At 37.2% G+C, this 25,556-nt stretch overlaps 1 protein-coding gene across 1 annotated transcript in view; it reads right to left on the reverse strand.

Moving 5' to 3' along the window:
* Positions 1-11,771: 11,771 nt before the first annotated feature.
* wdr27 (WD repeat domain 27) overlaps positions 11,772-25,556 on the reverse strand; it is a 32,766-nt gene continuing 18,981 nt past the window's right edge. Inside the window, exons 21-24 of the mRNA XM_017412788.3 lie at positions 23,879-23,976; positions 20,561-20,663; positions 18,770-18,868; positions 11,772-12,746 (exon numbers count right to left, since the gene is read on the reverse strand). Coding sequence (XP_017268277.1) covers positions 12,633-12,746; positions 18,770-18,868; positions 20,561-20,663; positions 23,879-23,976 — 414 coding nt within the window. The 3' untranslated portion in view covers positions 11,772-12,632. The remainder of the gene's footprint in view (positions 12,747-18,769; positions 18,869-20,560; positions 20,664-23,878; positions 23,977-25,556) is intronic.

The following is a 25,556-nucleotide window of genomic DNA, read 5'->3' on the forward strand; positions in this document are numbered from 1 at the left end:
ACACATAAACAGACACTGGCAAAAACATGATCATCCGCTACCTTTCAATGATAAAAAGTAAAAAAAAGCACATCACAGGGTTTAAATTAATTAAAAATATGCAATAATAATCCAATTTCTGGGGGGAAAATAGGTAAGGAAATGGAAAATATATTTATTTAAGAGGGTGGCTACATTTTAACAATCTGGAATTTTAAACCAGACTACAAACAGTAGCAAACAGATATACAAGAATAAAATTAGGCTTGCTGAAAGAATGTTATAGTGACAAAGTGTCAGGTGATTAAATCAACCACATGCGGAGAGGTTTACACGCTGCACACATTTATGCTCATTAGATGTTGGAGCAACTGCCTTTTGTGCTTCCTCAAGATGAGTTTTAACTATTTAGTGCACCTTCTTTAAACTCATTTGTCAAAACATTAATTTTAGTCATGCAAATTTTCTTCCCCTTCTCCATGATTGGGTTGTGGAGGCAACAGGTTAAGAAGGGAAACCCAGACACCCCTCTCCTCAGCAACACTCTCCAGCTCCTGCCGGAGATCCTAAATTGTTCCCAGACCAGAGAGGATGCATAATCCCTCTAGCGAACTCTGGGTCTGCCCTGATGTCTCTTAGTGGGATGTTTCCAAAAACACCTCGAGAGGCAGACGTCCAGAAGGCGTCCTAATCAGGTGCCTGAACCACCTCAGGTGACTTCTTTTGACTTGGAGGAGGAGCAGTTCTTCTTCAAGCTCCCCATGGATGAAAGTGCTTCTCACTCAATCTCTAATGCTGATCCTGACCACTCTACAGAGGAAACTTATTTCAGCTACTTGTATGTATTCAGGATCTTGTTCTTTTAGTCATACTATGGCCAAAGCTGAAGGCTGGAAGACAGACAGACCAGTAAATTGAGAGCATTGCCTTTTGGCTGTGTTTCTTCTTGACTATAACAAGACCAGAACAACACTCTCATTACTATTATTAACCTGATTTGTTAATCCATCTCCTACTCCATCCATTCTCAACAAGACTCTTACTTAAAAACTTCTGCTTAAGACAAAGACTGAACCGTGACCCAGAGGGAGTTTTCCACCTTTTTCCAGTTGAGAACCATGGTCTCAGACTTAGAGGAGCTCCTCTGGGAACACTGAAGGTCATGACTTGTAGTCGCCAACAGAACCGCATCATTTGAAAACAGCAGAAGTGAGACCCTGAGGTTCCCAAACCAGGCACCCTCCTCTTCATGGCTGCATTTTGAGAGCCTGTGCCAACTTTGACTACAAGAAACAGGCAACCTCGCTCAGAACAGCAAAGCAGGAGCACCCTGCTGGAGCCTGGAGCCAGGCCTGGTGGTCGAGGCTTGGCTCCTGGGGCTCGGCAGGGCTGAGCCTGGAAAACTACAGGAAGCCACCTCGGTATGGGCCCATTACCTGCGGGGAGAAGAGTCAATGGTAGCTGCTGTGCAAGCCTGATGGCAGGCGAGGACAGGGCCTGCCACCAGCAGAAAATGTTTTATACTTTTTTATGGCAGCTGCTTTTTAAACATACTATTACCAAGGTGCATCTACTCGTTCTGTTATGTCGTAAATTTGTGTTCATGGACATTAACATGTAGAACCACAGCATGAGGCCGTACCGCAGAGCAAAAAATATTTAGATAGATTATTTTGACATTCACAAATATTAGTTTTATTCATGCAAAGTTGTGCAATTTTTTTATTTGGAAGTTAGCTCGAAACAAATTCAAGTCAGTCTTGTTTACACAAAACTGTCATGAAAGGAAAGAACTCATTGCCCTAAAATGTTCCTGCAAAGACACAACTTGCACAGTTCAGGTTTCCACTATTTAAAAAAAGAAAGGTTTTCATGATTTTCTCCATTATTTGGTCTCTACTGCTATCCAAAACTTACCTGATACACAGCTCAGAAATCTTCAAAAAACTGTGTGGAGCTTTTTTGTTAATGCTACAAAGACCAGAGATCTGGAAGAGCTACGAAATGAAGGTGATCGATGTCAGTTGGGCTGATAAACAACTGTATTTTCCAGCTCTCCGCTCCAAGCTGTGGCGTCACTGTGGACGTTTATGGGTTTTAAACACACAAAGAATAAGTTCAGTTTGACTCAAGCTCACCATACGAGAATGAAATCTGGCCTTTAAAATGTTTAAAGTACTGAGTCATTTGACATTTGTTGTATGCAAATCGTATAACTTGCCTAAATTAAAAAAATCAGAGAATGACAAATATAGAAAAGGTAAATATTGTCTTTATGTTCATCATACAAGAGTTCTCAACATAATCAGAGCTTTCTTTGCAAAACAATTAAATATCCAAGGAGAAGCAATGCATTTTTTCATCCTTGTACACATTTACCATCTACTTTACTCATGAAACAAGTTTCAGTTTGCTCAAAGCTACAATATCAAATAAAACTATGTTGCTTTGAATAGATTTTGTCTATTTTAGTTCAACAGGATCACTGGTGTCTGTCCTAGACGTTCAAGTGTAAGGAGGGAAAAGTTAATTGTTTGTAAGGAGTCAAGCTGACTTTATCTTTTTATTGGCAAAAAGGAGGCAATTACTTTAGGTCCAAAGCGTAAATAGTAAAAGCTAGATACAGAGAGGATGCTGAGAATGTTTGAGACAAGAATTATGAGTTCAGAAGTGAACCTTGAGGTGAGAGAAACTTTCACAGTTGGATTGACATTATATCTCGCTTCAGTCCGTACACTGACTGCAGAATGCTGACAATGTGCTGTATTATATCAGTTTACACTTCTGTCTTCATAAATCTGCGCACTTTGGGTCTCCTGAGCTTTTTTTTTTTTTTTTTGTAAAGTAAATTTTATCTTTCTGCGTCCAGACAGCTCATAAGAATTTCCATCAACGTTGCCAGATCTGTTTTATCCGTCATGTTCAGTAGCACTTTACGCAGGAGATTTATCACAGGGCACGTTTGCGATGTGTGCATGCATTCCTCTGTAACAATCAGGAAAATAGATCTAAAGGTCTAAAAGTAAGATAGTATAAACAGAGCTTTAAGGTCCCGCTTTAAGGTCACCCTTGCCTATAGGTGGCTCGAACACAACATAAATTATAGCTTAATAATAAACTTGTTGCTTTATTCAGTGAACTATGCAACAAGAGTTCACAACCAATGTAAAATATAGGCACTTTAAAGAAATCTTGCAAATTGTCTTTGAAAATAAATAAATACAAAATAGCCGAGCAAAAGAGAGGTTGTGGCAGCATGACTGAGGGAGGGTTCATCGTCATCTCAGCCAGACAGAAATGTTATCCTGGTCAAAGAGGAACATTTTGCACCTAATATTCAACGGACTGTACTTTTACAAAATGTTCACACAAGGTACAAACACTGTGTCTTAAAATTCGGTGCTTTTTCATAATATTTTTGTCTGTACTATTGAAAGAAATATTCTTGATGCCTGAAGCAACAGAAATATCTCTTTGCATTTAAGGATAAAAAGGTTCCAGTTGGAAACTACTGTAAAATGTCTCACCTACACGAAATTTAGAATGATCAGCCATAAAACTGAGGAAGCAGAAGTACCTTAAGGGGGAAAAAGGCACAGAAAAAAAGCAAAAAACCATACGACCTTTTCTTGACTGACTGCATCTTGTAATAAACCACCACATGATTCTACAGCCCACATCCTGTGTTTTCCTCCTCCTCAGTTGCCAGACATGATATTGCACCTTTAAACTTTAAACGAAGATCCACCTGAAGGGTATTTTCTGTACCTTGCTGGGTACTTGGCACAGAAATAAAAACCTTTATTTTTCCCCTGACACTTGTGAGGAAAAAGAAAAACAAACAAACATGTTTTGATCAGATGGAAACTGACAGAATAAACCTTAATTAAACCTTAAAAATAACATTCCTTGAAAAAAAGCAATGCCTGCTGCTTTGAATGGCAAAGATCTTGAACAATCTGCCATTTTGAATTGAATTAACTCCAAAAGTTAATCAGTTTTAGATGTACACCCAGTAATTACTTTGTGAGAGTTTCATTAAAATCAGTTCTGCGGTCCCCAACCTTTTTGCAAACCACTTTCATACAAAAAACTTTCACCCTTGCCTAATGGGGAAAAAGAAGTTCTTCACTGAAGTTTGGATTTTACTCGTTTTTGATTGGTTTAAATGACCAAGTCAAGCACAGGAAATAGGTGCAGACAGAAGTGGTCATTGTGGTCTTTCAAAATAAAATACCCTGCAGACAAATGTATATGAAAATATTTATATAAAAGTTTTTAAGAAATGGTTTTATTTCTGTGCAGCAACCACAGGATGGTACCAACCCATCCATGGACCGGTACTGGTTGGGGACCGCTGCAGTAGTTCATGAGACATTTTAACAGCCAGACAAACGAACACACATTCATGAGAACAAAGTGCAACCAGAGTGAGTTCTTAAAAAAGACTTACCTCAGCATGGCACATTAGCATTGTCTAAGGGAGACTTTAAAACGGTTAGTTGTTTTTAAAAAAAAACACTTTTACAACATCTGCTGGCAACAAATATTTAACAATGTTGCCTGGAAAAGCAGAAGATGCAGTTTTTTTCTGAACAAAATGACAACTGTCATGCTTCCTTTACCAAACAGTGGTCAGTTAAACTTCTCCATCACTGGGTTAATTTCTTTTCGTCTCTTTTTTTGGTGTAAACATTTGTACACTATAGTTTATTTCTTCAAACTTTAAACCAAAAGTATACAGTGTTCCTGCATGAGCTAACAACACAGGTTGCTGGTTTGTAGCTGTTGGATGGAGCCACATCACAGCAACCACCAACCAAAACCTCTGGTCAACAGAAAGCTTTGAAAACTGAGACAATTTGTGAACCGAAATAGACATTTACTCGTAAAACAAAATAAGCGAGTGCTTCAATTTCAGAAAATATCAGTCCCACCTCAAGGTCAGGAAGCCCAGATTTTATTTCCAACAGGTCATAAGAGACATTTCCTGTCATAATCGGATGGATGTCACAGATAATACATTACAACACTCACCACTAAACAGAGTGCTCATTTTACAGAGCAAAGCTCCCTAAATTATTCTTATAGGTTATGTAAGGGAAGTGAGAAGTCGACAGGGGAGCCAGAAAACTGTGGAAGACATTCAACCTGATCGGCACACACCATTACTCACTATGTCGCAACACAGCAAGACGTCCAGTTTGACTTTCTGGCTTTCAAGGGATGCTCTAACTGTGCTTCTGACGTATTAATGCAGCCTGAACTTTGAACAAACTGGGCTTGATGTAACGAGAAGGTGGCTTTTATTATCATCGAGGATCTTAAAGGCATCCGAGCAGTTCCTGTAAAAGTCGGCATTTTAAAGGAAAAAAAAAGTTTCCAGGGTACCACATGTTTGCTTTCAAAGTGCCTAATTCTAGTTTTAATACAAAAATGGCTCACATACCTTGGCACACACCAGGCCTTTCATCAAAGAAAGATGGCAAATGTTTGACTTTCAAAGGTTTACATGTGACCCGTGTGGGTGGGTTTCGGTGATATATGACCAGTGGTTTCAACACAACAGAATATTTTCCAACACTAAGGCAACTTTTTAATTTTATCCAGAGGAGAAAAAAACGTTGATCTGCTAGACCTTTATTTGTTTGTTCAGCCAACACCCTGAGTGATAACCATGAAAAGAGGGAATCCTTGTTACTTTCTTTGTACTCTGAAGAGTGTCTGGATGAAGCGGCATGTGAGAAAATCGTTATATTGCCCTTTGGTTGCTTACGTTTAGTGAGGGTCAAACACAGCTCACCATAGTGATGCTATCAGGCCTCATTTCATTCTGAAATTTATTTCCAGATGTGTATTTGAACTTGTAGACCTGAGCATAAGCAAAACTCCCTAAATTAAAAAAATAAAAAATTGAGTAGAGCTCTTAAGTTCAAATAAATATGAGATAATGTCTAAAATGAAAGAAAGTGATTGTAATAGCAGTGTTTCCTTCAGTTAACTAAATGATACTTTGGGTTAATAGGTGGGAGATTACATAGAAACAATCCCCATTTTGATTCAACCCTTTTTTGCAATCATAAACTAATGACTTCCAGATTTCTGTTCCTTTTTGCATGTAGAGTTTCAGCAGATCCTTTTGAGCTAAAATTATTGGAGTTTAAACACTCAGAGAAACTTAAAACAACACCCAAATGTGCAGATTTGACTACAATATTAGTAGGAAGAACAGCAAACAGCCCTGAGGAAGACAGCTGTGTGTGCACAGGAAGGACTGTGAACAGTGAGCTCAGTGAGGGTGAGATCTCTTCAGCGCAGAGGAAAAAGAGGAGGAGGAGGAGGAGCTCTGGCTTTGGGTCCCTGGGCACAGAAGGTGCTGCAGCATAGCCGAAGCTCCATTGCCTATACAAATTCATCTTGCATTGTTGTTGCTCACTGAGGTGTAAGAAACGAGGTCGCGTTTAAGTCAATAATTATGTTTAAGCACAACAGCTGTCTGCAGCAGAGCTGCTTTTCTTGCACCACTGGTGGAAAGTCGGTAAAATTACTGCAGGATGAGCTGGATTTCCTTGTGCTTCATAACCACGATTCTATTTCTGCCACTTTCCTTTTGTACCCTACATTTTAGATGAGTGGTTATATATTATGCTGTTTATTATATTTCGTTCATTTGACGGCTACGGTTTACAGAAATTTAATTTAATTATTGTTTTAAATGATTTGTAGAAATCTTGGCTTCATAATTAGAATGGTCTCAGTGACAAAGAAAAAAAATATGAAACAATATTCAATGTAATAGTCTTTGCCAGTATAAGTTTTATATTATCTATTTTACTTAACTTTACACTATTTATTGCACTTTTTACATTCACTGAATCATAGACTTTCTCAACTGATTTGACTGGCATTACTAATAAAAAGCATAAAATAAAAAGTGTCACTTTTATTACTCATAGCCTTGTTTTTGCTTCCCAGTTTTGGGAAATATTTGTTTATGAGAATGACACACACTGCATGCACTTGTTACATTACAAAGCTCAAATACTTCCAATTTAATGCTAATATTATTTATATTTTTTCAACACCGCTAACTCACCGATTCTTAGTTTTTAGCCACTTATTATGTGTTTGCAAGGTCGATTAAACACACAGACACGGACGAATCATTATCACCCTTTCACCATCAGAAGCAGGCAATAACAAACAAACAACAAAATACTTTGGCAACATATAAAATACTTGTTTGAATAATTTTAGGATATCGTCACAGGAATACTCACTTTGAATAAATCCAGACAGCAAAATGAAACAAGTTGAGAAGAGAATGTACCTTTCATTGAGTTTAAAAAAAGCCCACTCAGGATAAGTGCAGTTAGCAGGAATGCTATGTTCCAGACTCAATATTGATTCCAGGTTTTCTTGCTGGCATCTTCATCTTGTCTGGAGACTTAAATTATTAAGCATTCAGGGTAACATATTGTGATGCAGCTTCCTGCTAAACTTCAGTCTTGAGTTAAAATTGGAATTGTACATTTTTCATGTTAGTTTTTCTTTCTGTTTTACTGGAGTTTGTTGGAAAGCAGAAAACCTGGTAAAATAGAAAATCCTCTCATCCGATTTAGCCTAAAATGGTGATAGCAGCCATTTGATGGCAACCACACAATCCGAAAAACAAGTCCAAGCAGGGGATGACACAAGAAATCTTTATTTTTTATTGCTCACTTTAATGTGATTTCAAGCTCCTGCCAGAACAATAAACTTATTCTCTACGCTTTAGTGCTTGTTTATTTTACAGCAAAGGTAAAAGATTAAGAGGCACTTCTGAGGTTTATGACAAATCTAAAAATAGCAGAACGTGAGACAATCCATGTGGAAAGATATGCATCCTAATGAATGAATAAACTAAAGTCAAACTCAGCCACATGTGATGTTTATTCCACAACTATTAAACAGAAAAACGTGAAACTGCTGCTTTCAGTAAATAAATTTTGTCATAAAACAAAAGAACTTGCTGATGGCAGATGCTGAAACCTTATCTTTGTCCAGTGAAAGGCCAGAGTTTGAACATGCTGCTGAGAGAGATGCCAAGAGGTGATGGTTTAGACTCACATGCCAAACTATTATCCTAACTCACTGTTGCACCTTGGTTTAATGGAGCTGATGAAACGCCTTGACCTCACAAAGACCCTGAGCAAAAACAAAAACCTTATAAAATGGTTCTTTGTTTAAGGCTAAAGTGAAAACTTGATATAAACCTTTCTGTAACAGGAATCTCCTAATGCAACATTAGATCTGACATCCATCCGTCTTTGTTTGTTTATTATAGACACTAAATGGTGTTCTTAAGGCACTGTCGCCTCGTGCTGCACGCTCCTGTTTTCTCCATATTTCCTCAAACTCCACAAGGGTCTTGTGTTGATTTATTGGAGTGTTAAGCACCCGAATGTTTATGCCTTGTTCCCTGGATGACACCATCTGCTACTAATCTGTATTTCCGTCATCGTCTGCACTCCGACTGCTGTGGATGGAGTCAGATATGAAGACAGAGGCTTCTCAGGTGGACTACCTGTATGGTTGCATTTGGATTTCTCACCAGTAGTTCTAATCTTCCAGCTTGTCAGTCATATCCTTCACAGTCACATTATAATCCACTGTCACAAAGAGTAACTGAACACTGAGGATAGGAGGTATATTAGGAGCTTATTACAGAATCACGTTTCATGCAGTGATACATTGACTTGGCAGTAATTCAACTGTGTAACACTGTCAGTATTTAAAAACACTTCATGTAATATATGGAGGGAATCAGACCATGTTTGTGTTTTATTTTTTCACTTCTCTTCTCAATTATTCACTTATTCTAGATGGTTAAATAGAAAGCAACTGAGCTTATTTGCTCGTTTCTTCTTTTGTTTCTGGTTTCCAGTTGTTTTCTATTTATTTCATTTAGGATTATGTCCTGGATGACTAAGAACCTACACCATTTTATTTATTCACTGCTGATACATTATTTGCTAAACAGAAGACAGATTGACAGATAATGGTAAAAACCTGTTTGTATGTTCAGGGCACATTTTTCACTCTGCTGTTGTTTTTATTCTCTCTGCTGCCCAAATTTTGTATTTGAAATTACTGCTGCCATTAGCTTGAGTTTTTCTTTTTTTCCTAACTACACCTGGACCAATCCTTCTGTGTTTCTTTCCTGTCCTCTCAAACCCCAGCCGGTCGAAACAGATGGCCGCCCATTCTGGTTCTGGTTCGGCTGAATGTTTCTTTTTTTGTTAAAAGGGAGTCGGTTGTTTCTTCTGTCACCAACATGCTGCTCAGGTTTGAGGATTGCAACGAAGTGAAGACTCAACAGAGTCTGTTGGCTTCCTTAGATAAACAACTTTTACTAATTGGCATTTCATAATCAGCTGTATGTGACCGCATTGTACTATAATAGGAATGAATTAACTGTATTTTGAATGGTGAGTACTGTAATCATTTTTTACATCACAAAGAAATAGCAAAGTTGTTGATCAAAAAGAAGTCTGCAATATCCATGTTTTTATTTTCATTTGTTGGTTGAGGCAGATGTAATGATATCTGAGGACTCATGAAATCAGTGAACTGTTGCAGTAGTGATGTAATTAATACTTCGCCAACTTTTGTCCAGTTTTCCAATTATCTCACTTTGGCACACAGTAAGATCTGCAGCAAAAACTGACCTTTAAATATAGAAGAGAATATGGACTGGTTTTGCTATATTTTGTTTGAAGCAATGCTTTGTGGAAGGATTGTGTAAAAATGTCATTAAATCAAACCATATCAGACTCTGATTCATATCATTTTATTTCTAAAGAAAAAAGAAAACTTGTCCTCGGGACAGTTATCAGTAGTAGGAAAACTGGCTTTAAAACCAAAAATCCTATTTGTAGAAAGTTTTATTTTTCTAAATAAAAAGTTGGCATTTCATTGTGGAAATCCATGGCATTGATTTGGTTTTGGATGCAGTTAAAAGCGGCCGTTAATGGATGCTACTTATTGTTTTTTTTTACTTCAGGCTTGGATAAAAGAAAGAAATGCCAAAGTAATTGATAATTTTTCATTCCAAAGTCTCATGTTCTTCAGGATTACAGGAATGATATGTAGACTGATTATCGTTATTATTATCCATCATCAGGCCTTAAAGACAGTGCATCTGAAAGCTCTTGACAAATACGTCAAAGACTTTCTTTAATTTTAAGCAGTTTACCAATTTATTACTTTTAAATGATTCCCCTCCTGTGACACTGAGTTCATGAACACTGTGTAGGGCAGAGGTCTTCGAAGGTCTTTGGGGAATAATTAAACTTCACATGCCTCATGATGTACGTCTTATATGATGAAACAATGTCAAGGCCAAGGCAGAGTCCCAACAGTCAGAGGAGAAAGAAATGTACAACCCTTTATTTTGAGTTTAGGTTGACGCTGAGATGCAAAATGAATGTTTTGACTGAGTGTTTTGAAATGTGTCTCCTGTCAAACTGCTCAGTGAAGGCATAAATCTAATGTTCTTGTTCTTTTGGATCTCTGGAAGCAGACTAAGTTCTTCTGTCAAACAGAATAATAAAAAAAAGTATTGAGAAAGATCAAACTTTGGACCAGAGTGAAAATAGATGTACGGGTGTGGCTAATTTCAAGTATAAGCTCATTCTATACTGATGAGATCAATGCTGGGTGTGCACACAAAATGACCTCACACAAACAAGGAATGTGTGCATAATGATATACTTCAGCTGAAGAAGAAAAGAAGCACTAGTTGTATTCTGGTGTAGCAGGTAATTCGTTTAAGGGAAGATACTGACTCACATTCCAGCACACAAATGGAGAAAGAGCACAACTTCATAAATTTAGTCCAAAGGCCATTTATAATGTTTGCTTCAGATTAGTTGCTTGGAGGAACACTAAAGCTTACCCTGACAGGGTAAACTCAACCTTGCCAGTACAAAGCTGTCTCTGTGGTACAAAAACACACATAACAAAATGCATAACCACTTTATAAACCTTATTAATCTCAGTATGCTTAAGCTTAACATTAGTTTTTGTGATAAGAAATCCAGCTTCTGATCGTGTGTAACTTCAAAGCTATGCTTGTGATCTTCCCAGGCAGTCTTTTTTTTGTTTCAATTAAAACACGTAGTCTGGAGAGGCAGAATAAATCAAATTCAGAAAATTGGACAGAGGGAAAAGTTGAGAAATGTTCTAAAAATTTGCCTCAGTGTGAGGGAGTTAGGAGCAGACAGTGAATCCGTGGGTTTATCCATCCATCATAAGCATCAGAGTCACTTCATATGTCAAACACATTATTTGTCCTAATGGACGGGAGATGAGTGAAGCTTGAAATTTCATTCCTTCCCAGAAAGGTCGACTTTTCCTTAAAACTTGGTAAAAGGTTGTAAGAAATCATCAGTAGGACTTTTTTTTTTTGCTGGAAAGTATAAAAACAAGAGGTGTGAACTGAGTTATAAAGTAATGTTGACAGGGAAAATCCTTTCACTACAAACTTTTGTTTCATCATGTGAGCACCTTCCCTGTAAAAGAAGCAAATCGTGTGTGTATGTGTGTGTACCTGGTTTTTGTTACCTTTTTAGGGACTTTTCTGGAATAATCACCTACCTTGTCATTGTCAGAACTAGCTGGTCTTATGGGGACTAAAACCCAGTCCTAATATGGACTATATAGCATAATATAGCATCATTTTTGGGTTCAGGTTAGGGTTAGGGTTAAGCATCAAAAGATCTGAATTATATTTTTGAACATACTTAATGATGACAAATAGTGTAAATGTTTATTAGTTGACCAACTGTTTTGAAAAATAGACAATCCCAGCAAAAAGTCACTGAACCAGTACCAAATAGGATGTATCATCAGCATATAATGGAACATAACAAAACAAGAAAACCTAAAAACATGAATGTAGCAAATAATCCATTTTTCACATAAACTGTATCTAGACAAATAGGATTAGACTAAAACAGTTTCATTCTGTACAATTACACATCAGTGTAGCGAACACTGGGTTTTGATTGTGCTCAAGAAGCTGTGGGTGGATTTGTCTTTAAAAACAGTAGGAGCATCTGTTTGTTTCGCAGCCACAAAGGTTGCACCCAGTTGATGTCATGACTCTCTGTGCTGATTTGCTAAACACTAGTCACAACCAGATATATAGAATACATCTGCTTCACATGCTTAACTATAATTTATGTGACGCTTGAGCATCCAAAGTGCTCAAGAGGTTGGAAAGACTCTTAATGCAATTGTTTTTGGCAAATCTACCTACAGCTGAATAAAATTGAGCATTGCATCATTCTATTGTGGTTAAATGGATCAAAGACATTGAAGCTAAACACTGACATTCCTTTGACTCTTGGTCAGAGTGAAAAAAGTATAAACACGGAGACCGAGATGAAGAAGCCACAATGTCCTGCATCTTTTAAAAGTTTGAAGCACTTCAGTAGAACACACAAGAGCAGATGCCTGGTTTTAAAGTCGTACCTGCTTTTATTCTTCTTTAAACTAAAGGAAACACAAACCATTTCTTTTTATTTTTCTTTTCTAACAAAACTGCTGCCAGTGGGTTCCAGCTGCCTTAATGAAAGCTGCATGGTTTTCGCAGCAGCCCGCAGTAATTACACAGTCACGCTGGGGAAGCAATGCAAAGCAGCAGTGGTGTCACGAGACAAATGGGACCCGGCGCTGGACTGAAACAGTCTTAGCTTCCCGTCCAGGGTCCCAGTTAACAGCTACGAGGAAGACAGAGAAGAAAGAATGACATCATATTCAGCCTTTACTCTTTTGGATGAACTTTCTTAACACACTTTTTTTCAGCTCCATATTTAAAGGAGCAAGCTGCTTTCTAACAGCTGACACATGATAAGTAACTCTTCTGTGTATTCCACTGAAAGTTATTTACTTTTCATATCTGTCATTTGTCATAAAAATGTCATATTACCTGTAAAGTTTGTTAAATAACTTTTATAAAACAGATTTGATTATAAAGGTGCTAATCGTGGAGAGCCAACATGGTTAATGAACTGTTTATGGCTTTAAATCAGTAAACTAACATGAATCCACACCCTGCTCACCGCTCAGCACTGACAAACACAAAAGAGGCAGTCATTTTTTAACAATATCTGAAATGCACTTTATTTCATAACTTTCCATCAGGCAAAAGAGCAGATGACGATGAGGAAGGATTACCTCAGCTCTTCCACAGCCAACAGCGTCAAGAGCAATAGGAAGCCTGCCATTTGGGTTCAGAATGAGAATTATGTACATATTTCAATCAGCGATAGCTCACCAGAGAGTTAGGAAATGGCCACAATGTTTACTTTAATTTGAAGCAAATGTGGAAAATTTTCAAACCAGTTTTACTCCATTTAAATCCAAGTGTTGATGTAAAACTTTTGATTGCACATCATGGTTTAAATGGCTACACACATCTTCAGAGCTGCAAACCAACTTTTCAGCAAACTGCAACTTCCAGACAGAGTTGGGCAACCGTCAGCTTGGATCAATAATCTTTATGGCGATTTCAGAGATGGCGATCGGTGGTTTCAAAGACACCATCCTTGTGAAGTAAACTCAAACAACAGGATTCTTGGGATTTGCAAAGCAGTGATAAAAACCACATTTGGCCCAACAATAGTCCAACATTTTTTTCCATGTACTAAACAGTTTTATGCAGGAGAAATCTTTTACCAGCAAGCAGATGCCTGTGCTGGGAAAGGGAGTTGCACTGGTTGAGGTCTGAGCATGACTCAAGCGTCATAAACTGGAGTGGATTAAATCTGCCTTTGACGGGTGAAAGTCGCAGCCCCTTTTCCATATCCACGGATTGTGCATGAAGGCCAAACACTAGTGGATTTTCTTTTCAGAAAAGGCCTGTGTTAGATAATGTAACATATCATTTTCTTCTACTTTAAAGAAATCCTTATTATCCTCCTGTTCAGCAGCTTTAATCAATAGTTGTCAATCTGTTTTTGTCCTGTCCTCAGGGCTGCAGAAGATGCTTTTAAAAACTTAAGGTTCAGAGGTCAGCTTCACTGGAAACCCCAGCCTTGCTTACCAACCATTATCACCTGGTTATTACACCCATGCAGTGCTGAAACTAGATCCCATACTTCCCAAACAGCTTATAAAAATCTAAATGCACCTTTCTTAAATTATGCTCTAGCTGAAAATGTTTGTATTACAAAACATAAAATTTCTACAACCTTCGCTCTAATAAACTGAAACAGAGAAACTGATGAAAACTGAGGTTTCAGTGACTCTAAGTGTCAAAAGTCAAAGGTTTGAACATATACTGGTTCTCCTATACTGGTTCTCAGTTTAAAGTCTTAATGTCAGATGTCCCTATATAAGTTAGTTTGGGTCTTTTATAAGCACGTGTCGCACCTTTTAAAGCATTTTCTGTCTGTTAATTTTAAAAACTGATGGGCACGCACAAAAGAAAAAATGTTAAAAATGTTGGCCCAATATACTTTATGATTTTTCAGATTTATTGCGTTTAACTATATCAAAGTCCAATTCAAAACTTTTCAGAAATTCTAAGTGAAATCAGACTGAGAATTTGCAGGGAACACTTGTTACATAATCTGAGTTATTGACGGCCATGACGGCTCAATACCCCCGAGAGCAAACCGTAAATCAATAGTTCAAAGCAGGAATATATAAAACATTTAAACATGCAATGTGGATTTGATTTTCAGAAGGCACTGGTCTCAAACATGGACATGCTGGAAATGAGAAAGTGTTCCTTTGGAGTCTCAATGCGGTAATTTATGAGAACACAAATGTAAAAAAACAATTAAAATTAAATAACATCGCGTTTTTATTTTATTTTCTCTAGTGAAACCTCCAAAAAAGGAGGCTAAGCGATCACAGAACAAACTAAGACTTAGAAAGGAAGAAACAGACAACAAATCACAGTTTGAACTTCACAATTCAGGAGTCTATCTTTTTTCCTCCCCCTGAAACTAATACCTTCTGTAGTACTGAACATAAAGTACCGTGTTTTGGTTCTACTTCCACTTAGCCAGGTAAAAAAACACAAATCATGTCATAATCCAAGAAATGACTTAAATGTGCAGGTGTGCTGTATCAAAAACAATAACACAAACAAATAGGTCGCTGTGTGGTTTGTTATTCCTTTGAGATAGATTTTTTTCTGCTTTACTGACTTTTAAAGATAATTTGAACACCAAGCTATCCTTGAGTTAGTGAGAAAGACAAAAATATATTAAATTCTCCATGAAACATGGAATCAATTCAACATAATTGGAATACCAGAAAGGTCACTGCCTGGAAGCTCACTGTGTTGTTGGCACCAAGTAAATATTTTCAGTATCAGTTAGGCTACAAATCATTTTTATAAGTAATTTCTAAATAATGTAGTCTGTCAAGAAATATAAATCTTCAAATCTTGTGTTGCACTGCCAACAATCTAAGCCCTGAGTGGAAAATTCAGTGTAATTTAAAGAAAGCCTTTTGCTTTTTGTGAACAGAGGGCACAGGTAATCAATATGTTGCTACCTCATTTTTTATCATTTTACCAATTAATTAACTTTTTAGCAATTAGAGTTCTGCAGCCAGCCCTGTGATGCAACCCTGGCTTCAAATCCAGCTTTTACATCCCAGCGGATCCCGGTTAGGGAGTGCAAACTACCTTACGAATGCCAAAAGGCCACAAATGAAATGATGCATTAGAAAGGTCTACTGGGACACCAGCTGCATTTTTGGTTTTCCTGGTCTTATTCTCCATATGTCATCATGTATCAAAGTTGATATAAGATGACATATGGAGAGTAGTGCTGAGCATAGAGGTCTCTGAGATGATTCACTCGCTGTTGGTCCAAGTTTGGACAATAGTGTGTGTGAACTTTTACATGCAGCTGCTTGTGTCAGTAGGTGGTCAAAGTTCTGCACTAACGCCAACACTCCAAATCAGAGCCATATTACAAGAAGGAGCTCTGTAACATGTCAGATAACGTAAAGACACAAAGTCAAACAAACAAATTTGTTATCATTAATGGATTTTTTTTCCCTACAGCTAGTAAGTGGGAAAAAATAAATAAAAGCCTCTAGAATCATCATATCTTAGTCAAATCTTTACATTATATCTAGCTGGTATAAACACAAACTAAACAAGAAGCCTGTCAGTTTAAAACTATGGAAAGGATTTTAAAACTCCTTTAGAAAGGTAATTCAAGGCAGAGTGTAACAAAAGAATGTGTTGCTTGTTCCCAGACAGCTTAATCTAAATTTTGGAATGAGCACAAACAAAATGGGAAGGCAGTGTATAAAAGAAGCATGAAGGTAGGCCAAGGAAGAGGTCAACGCACCAGGACAGAAAACTGAAAGCAGTATGTATCGAAACTGGACGAATCATTTCAAAGGAAATGAAAACCAAATGTGAAGGACAAGGATTTATTGTTTCTGACTGTACTGTAAAAAGATTGGCTGAAGAAAATGGGATTTACATACTGAGAAGCCAATTCGGAATCATCATTAGGAGGATGAGCGGATTTCATATTTTTGCTCAATTCAGAAGTGCAGTGATTTCTGGGAGATGCTGTATTTTGTTCCAGGAGGTAAAAGCATCATCACGTTCCTTGAGTTTCAATCTAACTTTGGGAATAAAGACTCTTTATAGTTAATTTTGTGTTATTATTATTGTTGGGCATTGAAGGTAAACATATTGATAAGTAGTGACATGTGTGAAATGCTTTTTTTGGAAAAAAGGACCAGTTTCACAGAGTAAATTATAATAAAGTGCACTTTAAGCCATTAAAGAACACCTCAGAGTGATACACAGGGCTGAGAGTGGAGAGGGATGCATGTCTATAAATAACATCAGTAATAATATGAATATAAATAATATAGTGGTGGACTTCAGTTGACACACCGTCTCCCCTCATGATTACCTGTAAGTGAAAAACTTATCATACTTTACGGAATGATGTGAAATCCCTCCCACAGATTTTACAAGAGAACAACACAAGTTGATCATAAAATCAGGGCCCTTCTATTAAAAAAGTATCTTAAAATAAACCTAAGGGATTAAGCCAAGTTGTAGATCTGCCTGCTGTATGATCTTTAAAGTAGGGTGGAAAATATAAATGAAAAATGAGTGGAAAAGATGCATCGTTTTACCGTCTGTGTCTTCCGTTAGACGTTTTTCACAGCAGCAAATATGGAGAACATCTGGCCATGAAAAGTGGCTGTACTTCAAGGTGAGCACAGGTTGGGGACATTTTTTTACCTACATTTTAGATGCAGCTAAAAGAAATGTAGCAATGCAGCTATTTTCCCAAGCTGTCACAAGCTTTTAAGCTATTTTCCATATTTTTGGGGGCCAAAGTGGAAAATTGTAGACAGAATATAATGCAAGGTTAGTCAGATATGAATCAAAGCAAGTTTAAGTGTTGTCAATGTGCGTACAAAACCACAGGAAGTACTCCAAAGTGGCAAAAATAAGTAAACAAATCCAAATAAATTGGCCGTACCTGTTTCATACTTCACATGTTATATCTGAGTCAGTGATTAAATGCTACAGCTCTGAACAAAGATTGAACCTGGTTTGAACTTTTTAACTTTTGTGCATTATTTTTTAAATCCTATCCAATTAAACAGAATGTGCCGAAGAACTGATGTAGACCAAACATGCTCTGACTGATGAAGTGTGTCTTCAAACTGTGCAGTTCAGTGTAGCCAATAAACGGCCATGAACCAAAGTTTCCACTTGAAAAATCGAACATCTGATTGTATCATTGCTGTGTTGAAAGGCTTCACTGAATGGAGTTCTACAGATGGACATGAAGATTTAAAACATGTGCCTTGTGTCAGAACGAGGGTCGACAAGCCTCAGGAGTCATCCTGCAGAAGTTCTGTTACGATATACTTAAAATGTTTCAGAGTCTAATCTACGTGTAATTCAAATAAAATCATTAAAACCATGTCGGACACAAAGCGTTGTTTTGTAATAAATACTTTAAAGCTCCTAATGTAAACACTGAAGGATGCTAGAAGGAAAAGAATAAGTGAGATTTATTGTTTTCACCTGTAAAAAATGTCAAAGTTTCAATTTTGCCTAGACTGCCTACAGTTTCAGAATTTTTATTGGTATCTTTCATTTTTTTGTTGATAAAAGAACTGTGCAGTCAATTATACATACTGATGAGAGCAACAAACAATGCCAAACACTTTAATCTGCACACCGGAGCGATAAATGACTGTTCTGCAAAAAGGTTAGCACCTGTTGGACCTGAAATTTGATTTTGAGAATGATCATGATTAAGGAGAACAAAAAAGTTTTTAAAAGAGGTACAAAGAACTTTCACTGTTATGCTGTTTGCCTTATAGAAGTACGTATTTTTGCTGAGGTTGCATTGAATTATAATGAGGCGACTGATAAAAGTTCTGTGACGTCACTGCCGTGAAAGTCCAAACAGTTTAAACTGAGAGGATATTCTCACTGAGCCCTGCTATGTGACCTCAGCCTCAGGACATCATTCCTTCTGCTCAGACACATTTCACCTCCTGCAATTATTCTTATCTCTCCACTTCAGGGCATTCACACCAGGAGCTACTGTTTGTCCAGATGCATTCTGTGATGGAGGGGTATGATAAAGAAGTTTGTGAAAATGAAATTAAAACCATAAATGAACAAGCACAAACCTGCTCTGCTTCATAGGTCACAGAAATGCAGAAAGTTCTGATTTATTTACAGATAAGGACTAAAACAAGTGTGTAGAAAGCTTCTTACCTCTGGTGTCGCAGGGTTGAAGGCCACGCTGAGCACCGTGTCTGAGTGTCTCTGAAGTTTGTGGAAGTAAGTGCTGCTACGGATGTCATAAACGTATGCCTGAAATAAATGGCACATGGACAAAAACATCAGCTGCTGCTGTTCAATCAGATATGGATGTAAGAAACAATGAAACTAATAAATATTACATATGATGCACTTGGGAGTTCATAGAGTAAAATCATGTATGCATATTTTCTATCAATCTATTTGGCATTTAGGCATTTTATATACATACTTCCTGCTTGTTTCACAACCACTTGGTCATAGGTGGATAAAAAGATGCATGCACACTGCTCAGATGGACTTTGTCTTCAAAAAACTTAAGTATTTATAGACTGTGTTGTCAATCTGTTTGCACCATTTTGCATTTCATCAGAGCTCAACCAGTCCCTTTTAAAACAAACACATTTGCCTTAGTGTCATAAGCAGAGATAAAACCAGATGTGGAGATGTTCTTTACAGACGGACAGACAAGCGACTCGTGAGATTCTTGCAGCTGTTTTGTATTAACTTGCTCAGAAAAGAAAAAAGTTGTTCTTGGGAAGAGTGATCCCTGTAAGTGGCATAAAATATGTGGGATGCCTAAAAAAGGGGATAAAATGCAATCTAGAAGCTGTTAAATACAACAGGTGAGGCCATATTTGTCAGTTTATCCCAACAATAACTGAAGTGTAAGATGATCTGAATCACCTGACATGTCTTTATCAAAAAATAGTAGTTTCTGAACAATCTGTTTATTCAAAGATTTTTAAAAAGTGTAAAATGAGGTGGGTAAGTAACACCTTTTGTATATATAACAGATTAAATCATATTCCAGAAGAATTCCTTTTGGCTTATGTTTTTTGGAAAAATGTAATACAATCTAGTGAGCCCTTTTAGAGTCCTCACCTTCTTTTCCCTCCATGATTGCTTTTTGATATATTAGGACAAGTACAAATGTGCATGGCTTACAGAAGTCTCAGGGCAGCTACAAATAAATGCAATGGAGCACACCACGTCGACTCTCCCTGTTTCCCTGAAATGTTGGAAATGTCCGACTTCAACAGAGATGTTCTGAAATGTCCATGCTGTGCTGAATCCCCATTATTAATAACAACCAGCCAAATGCATATATTATTCCTCTGCTTTCAACAAACACATAAAACAGGGGGAAAGTGATGGATAGGGAAGGGGAGGCTGCCTTCTGAAAATGTTTTGAAAGCAAGTGCAAGTGAGGAAAAGCCATTAAAGAGCACAGCGTAGATGTATATGATGAATTTGAGTCCTTTAGTGTCCAGATGAAAAATGTCCAATAAAAACGGCTCTCAACTTAAACAAAAGTGAAACTATTTGGAATACCAAACTGCTTGGCTGCGTCCTCGGACCTTGATGAGATTAAGTTGCTCTCTAGCAGCAGCGTGAACTGCTGTGATGAAGTTCAGCAGCCAAATATGAAAAAAAAGCCACAGAAAGTGCTGGCAAACGGACAGGAAGCTCAAAGTCTGGGACCGAAAAAAAAAAAAAAAGATCTAAGGAGAAAAATCAGAGGGAGTGAGGGGTGAGAAGATGTCTAGGAGATATGGAAGATATGACACAGAATAACACAGAATTTAATTTACAACTTGGGAGTACCTCTGCTCTGAATTCATGAAACCACACAGTGTATAATCGCTGTTTCACAATGGTTCTTCATTTCAGGTTTATTTTATGCTTTTGTTATTACTGCAGTACCACAGGTCAGCTTGGAAGCTTCTTTTGGTTTTTACTCACACATTTATCCTCAGAGCCACAGACAATGAAGCGACCACAGGGTGAGATGGCCGAAGAACATGGCTGGCAGCGATTGGCGTGGTTCTCATAGCGGCGTACACACCTGAGAATGAGATACACACAGTTTGCACAACAATTTGATGACTCAGTGTTTGACTCTTATAGTTACACAAATCCCATTTCTAAATAAATATAATAAACACATTAATAATAAAATCATTTGTTTGAATATTTACCTTAAAGATACAAGTACATAAGACATGAATGTTGATTGTATAGCTTAAATAGTCAGTAAGTTCTAGCCTTCTTCAGGGATTGCCACAGCGAGCAAACTCATGAATGATTTGGCAATTGTTTTACTCCGGATGCCCTTCCTGCTGCAACCTGGGCTCAAAGCTGCAGCCTGAGGATTATACTGACCACCAAGCTATTGCAGCCCCCTGATTGTACAGCTTAAATACTGCATATGTGTCAAATCTAAAAGAAAACCCCTCCATACAAATCATTGCTTACTTGTATTATTCCAGTTTTCAATAAAATAAGCTATCAGTAATATAACTAATAGAATGTGCTGGACATAAAAAGTTTTCAAACCTAAAACTATTTTTCTAATGAAAGCCAGTTTTTAAGTGACTGAAATGTAATATTTTATCAGACCAGAAGACGAGTAGCGCTGAAACTTCACATTTTTACAAACATCTAAAGCAGCCCAGGACGCGGAGTCTAGAATGACTCAAGCCAAAAGTGAGACGGAGGGAGCTGTGAACAATAAATGTGGCCCTGGTGTAAATTTTGTGCTGTGTCATTTGGTTTGCAACAGCATGTAATATCTTTCCAGAGCAGTCTACAGCTAGCTCAGCCAGGGCTTCTACACAGAATGGCATGTTGGCAGTGCTCTGACAGGGTTCAGTGAGAACATGCCTTTGACATTCACATGTTTATGCCATTAGGCTAAAAGTAGGTCATATTCACCGGTGACCATAAAGAAATTTCATTTACTCAGAAACAGCGAGCTTTTAAAATAGACTGTATGCATGGTGGACACAAAGAGCTTGTAATACTGAAATGTTATAACCATGCTTTAATACTGTTTTAGCTAAACATTTGTAATGTTTTGTCATCCTAAAAAGCATGTCCTCTTCTACAAAATCTTTTCAAAGTTTTATCAGTATCTCTTCAAACTCTGTGAACAATTTAATATGTGTCTTAGTAAGTCACAACATATTAGACTGTGTAGACAAATGAAAATGGGTCATGACTTACATCTGGTGTAGCCAGTCAGATGATAAATGACCGCAGAGATTAGGGAAAAATGCAAAGCCCGTTTAGAAAAAAACCAAAAAAAAAACCCCAAAACTTAATTTCATGTTTCCATGAGAACAGTTTGGTTTTGTAAATGCATATTTTTCCAGATTAAGTTGCATAAAAAAACAGACTTTTGTATGCAACAAATATGCTAAAGTAACAGTTTCAGAACCATTTAGGTTTGCAACAAAAAAGCTCATCTGATTTTCTAGGTCAAAATGTGGCACTAATGCTTTTGACTGAAAGAAGGACAGATGCTTGCATGAGTTCCACAAAGACGCATTCTTCACGTTGCATGAATGATGACCATGTGGAATTTTTCATGATGACAAACACAGACTGTGTTAGAGGGACTAATCGTCCATAGTGGGAGCCTGAATCCACCAGAGTACTCGGTGTCGGTCATTAAGGAAGAGACAACCTAAAGACAATCACACGTTTATTCAAAATGTGTAAATGTTTCATTTGTTTTGTCTGGGTTTCTCATGCATTTAAAAACTAAACTGAATTAAATTATACTTGGTTCAAGAAAAATTAAAAACCTGAAATTAAGACAAAAAGACGTTATCTCTTCTCTGCTTCAGAATCAGCATCTAAATGATTTCACCCAAGGAAAATACTGGTGTGCAAACCTCATACCTGGAACATTCATGCAAAATTTTAAACTAAGATTAAAAATGAATTATAGCCATTTTGGTCAAACCTAAAAAAAAAACCTTGAAAATGAAGTTATGTGTGATATTGCTACGACCACATCTATCTATCTATCTATCTATCTATCTATCTATCTATCTATCTATCTATCTATCTATCTATCTATCTATCTATCTATCTATCTATCTATCTATCTATCTATCTATCTATCTATCTATCTATCTATCTATCTATCTATCTATCTATCTATCTATCTATCTATCTCTTCTCATGTGTAATTTCATAGCAACAAAAAAGTTAAAAGTACATGTATCACCAAGCACAAAATTTTTTATTTAACAGTTTAATCAGTGGAGGAAATGTACCAGAAAACACATTTTCCTATTTAAAACCTCCGCTTACCACCATAATAACATAATGAGGAGAATGGAATTTTCTCCAAAATGATAAAATGATATTTAAAAAAAACACATCAGCAATAAAACTGACTGAGCTGCTCCTATTAGCTGCAAATCTCACGCAGAACGAAAGAGAAACAGTAATTTAGGAGTGCTGTAACTCACTTTGTGGTCACTGCTTGCGAGGAAAAACACAGTAGAAACCACTGACAAAATAATAATTAAAAAAAGCTTATTGTTTTTCATGCGTCCACGTGTTTCAGCTCTGAAGGCTTGCATCTGCTGAGGGCTGATTAACAAACGGCTCTTCAAACTATATGTTGACATAGAAACAAGCCACAAATATTTATCAGTTTGCAATAAGATTTTGACAGAGTCTGGGATGAAGAGTTTGAAGTGAAAACAGTCTCAGACATGAAAGAATGCAAAATTCAATAATCCCCTCTCTTAGGCCAAAAAGAACATCGTGAGATCCAAAAAGGTCAAAATGAATTATCTTTCTTAAGGATATCTGCAAAAGGGACCAAATAAAAACATCCTCCCTTAGTTCTAAACTCTAGAAACTGAACTGGTACCAATTTATTTGGCAAGTAAGGACCGGTTGTGTTTGAAAAATGATTAAGTAAATAAAAAAATAGGCCATTTTGTGCTCTAAGCTTACCAGAAAATAAAAAGGCTATACTGATATCTGACAAATCATGAGTTCATGTTTGAAAACCTATTTCATAACAATGACATATATGTTTTATATGATGCTATATCTATCCTCACAGTGTCATTAGAAATGTTTTTTGTTGGTATGCTGTACTGGTAAACAATTCTGTGATAAATTATGTTGGAGAGTCTGAAGCAGTGTTGAATATGAGTGCGTAAAAATGACAGAAAAGTGTCCTTCATGTTCATTATTTTAACATGAAAGAGGACTTTAAATTTCACAGAAAATGTTCTATTTATACAAAACCTGAGCGTGCGAAGGTCCCAGATCTTCACACCGTCCGTGACTGCGCCGGTGAGGAAAAGGTTGTAGGACTCTGGAGTCTGTGAGCTGAAGATGGATCCCTTTAAATTAAAAACAGCAAACAAAGCTGTTGGTTACAATATGCTTGACTGAAATGACAGGAAACAGATATTATTCACAGATGGAAAATCGCTCTGCTTGATACAATGTGCAGTGTTTATCATTCTGCAAATCTTTCTTTTTGTTAAATCTAACGACAGTCAGCAAATTTAAGCAAAAACAAGTTGAAACAACACACAAATAGTTTAAAGAACATCTTTCTCGATGAGCTCTGCTGTTGTTTTTATGAGTGAAGTGTGCATTGGTAACGTCTGGCTAAAACAATCAAGATCTTCTTGAACAGGACAGTATCTGGATTCTGCAATAAACCGTTTCCTCAAAGAGTTCTTCTCAAAACTGTTCCTGAGCTCCACTGATTTTATTAATAGACTCATATTAATGTTTAACGCCACACAGACGGTGGTCTCAAGATTACAGAGGGTGCTGATTACACAGATGTCTTCTATGTTTTTAATTAATTTTATTTTGGAACTGTTATTAGTAGAGATGATCCAAACTTTACTAACAGACACATTTTCTTTTTTGTTCTTGTTGCTTCTTCCCCAGTTTTCCTAAAACATTGTCCTCTACAGTATTTCCAAACAGATGTTTCATAAGCACATAATTTGTCAAAAAAGAATAAAACAGTTACGTTTTAACATTTGATAGAAATCATTGTAAAATCGTGCCATTTTACACAATGTCTCAAGTTTTAAAAAAAAGCAGGTTCCAAGTTGGCATCTGTGTGTATGTTTATGTGTGTTTTGATTGTTGTAATTTGTTTTAATCTATAATGCTGTCTGTCTTTCTCAGGACACTCTTGAAAAGGAAATTGTTCATCTCAATTAGCTTGGTTTCCTGGTTCAATAAAGACTTATTAAATGAAATAAATAAAAAAAATCTTTACATCCTAAAACCAAAACGTGACATTAAAGACAGCAAGACCCTTACTGGGAAAGAAATTTGTAATGGTAGCAAAATCGCTGTTAATCCATAGTATTTTCCATCCTTTATGTATAATATCAAAAGAGGCCCCAACAAAAAAAAAAATGTAGTGTTTCCACTTCACGTCGACACATAAATTCCATTTATGACTTCCAAACCAAGTTATCAGATGATAAAGTTAAACATCTGAGTGAGAGAGAGAGAGCGCAGCTGTGGGGGTGTTTTTTGTTTAGCTTTCCATTAAGAGTGTGAGAACAGGAGTTTGAGACGGCATTTCTGGTTCTATTTTCCGAGAAGTCCTCGTGTCTGATGAGTTCCAGGTGATTTTTGCAGGAAAGGCAATGGAAACTTCAAGTGGGAAAAGCTGCTTCTAAAGCAGCAGTTCCTGAGGTTTCGTCCGCCTTGGGGATTAAAAAGCAAGAGGGGAGGGAGCTGTGGTCTTATGAGTGCAGTGTCCAAGCAGGGGGAATCCCTCTGATCCACAGCTACTGACCCTACAGCATCCAAAGACCCTCAGGCAGAGAGCTCCTCGCTGATGTCCAGCTGAAACAACACAACACAGGTTTTCTGCAGCGCTCCGCACACAAAAGCTGGTATGACGAGGAACAGGCACACCTGGGCTAAAAGAATATAGTCA

Source organism: Kryptolebias marmoratus, linkage group LG22 (genome assembly GCF_001649575.2).
Source record: "Kryptolebias marmoratus isolate JLee-2015 linkage group LG22, ASM164957v2, whole genome shotgun sequence".
In the NCBI taxonomy this organism is placed as follows: Eukaryota; Metazoa; Chordata; class Actinopteri; order Cyprinodontiformes; family Rivulidae; genus Kryptolebias; species Kryptolebias marmoratus.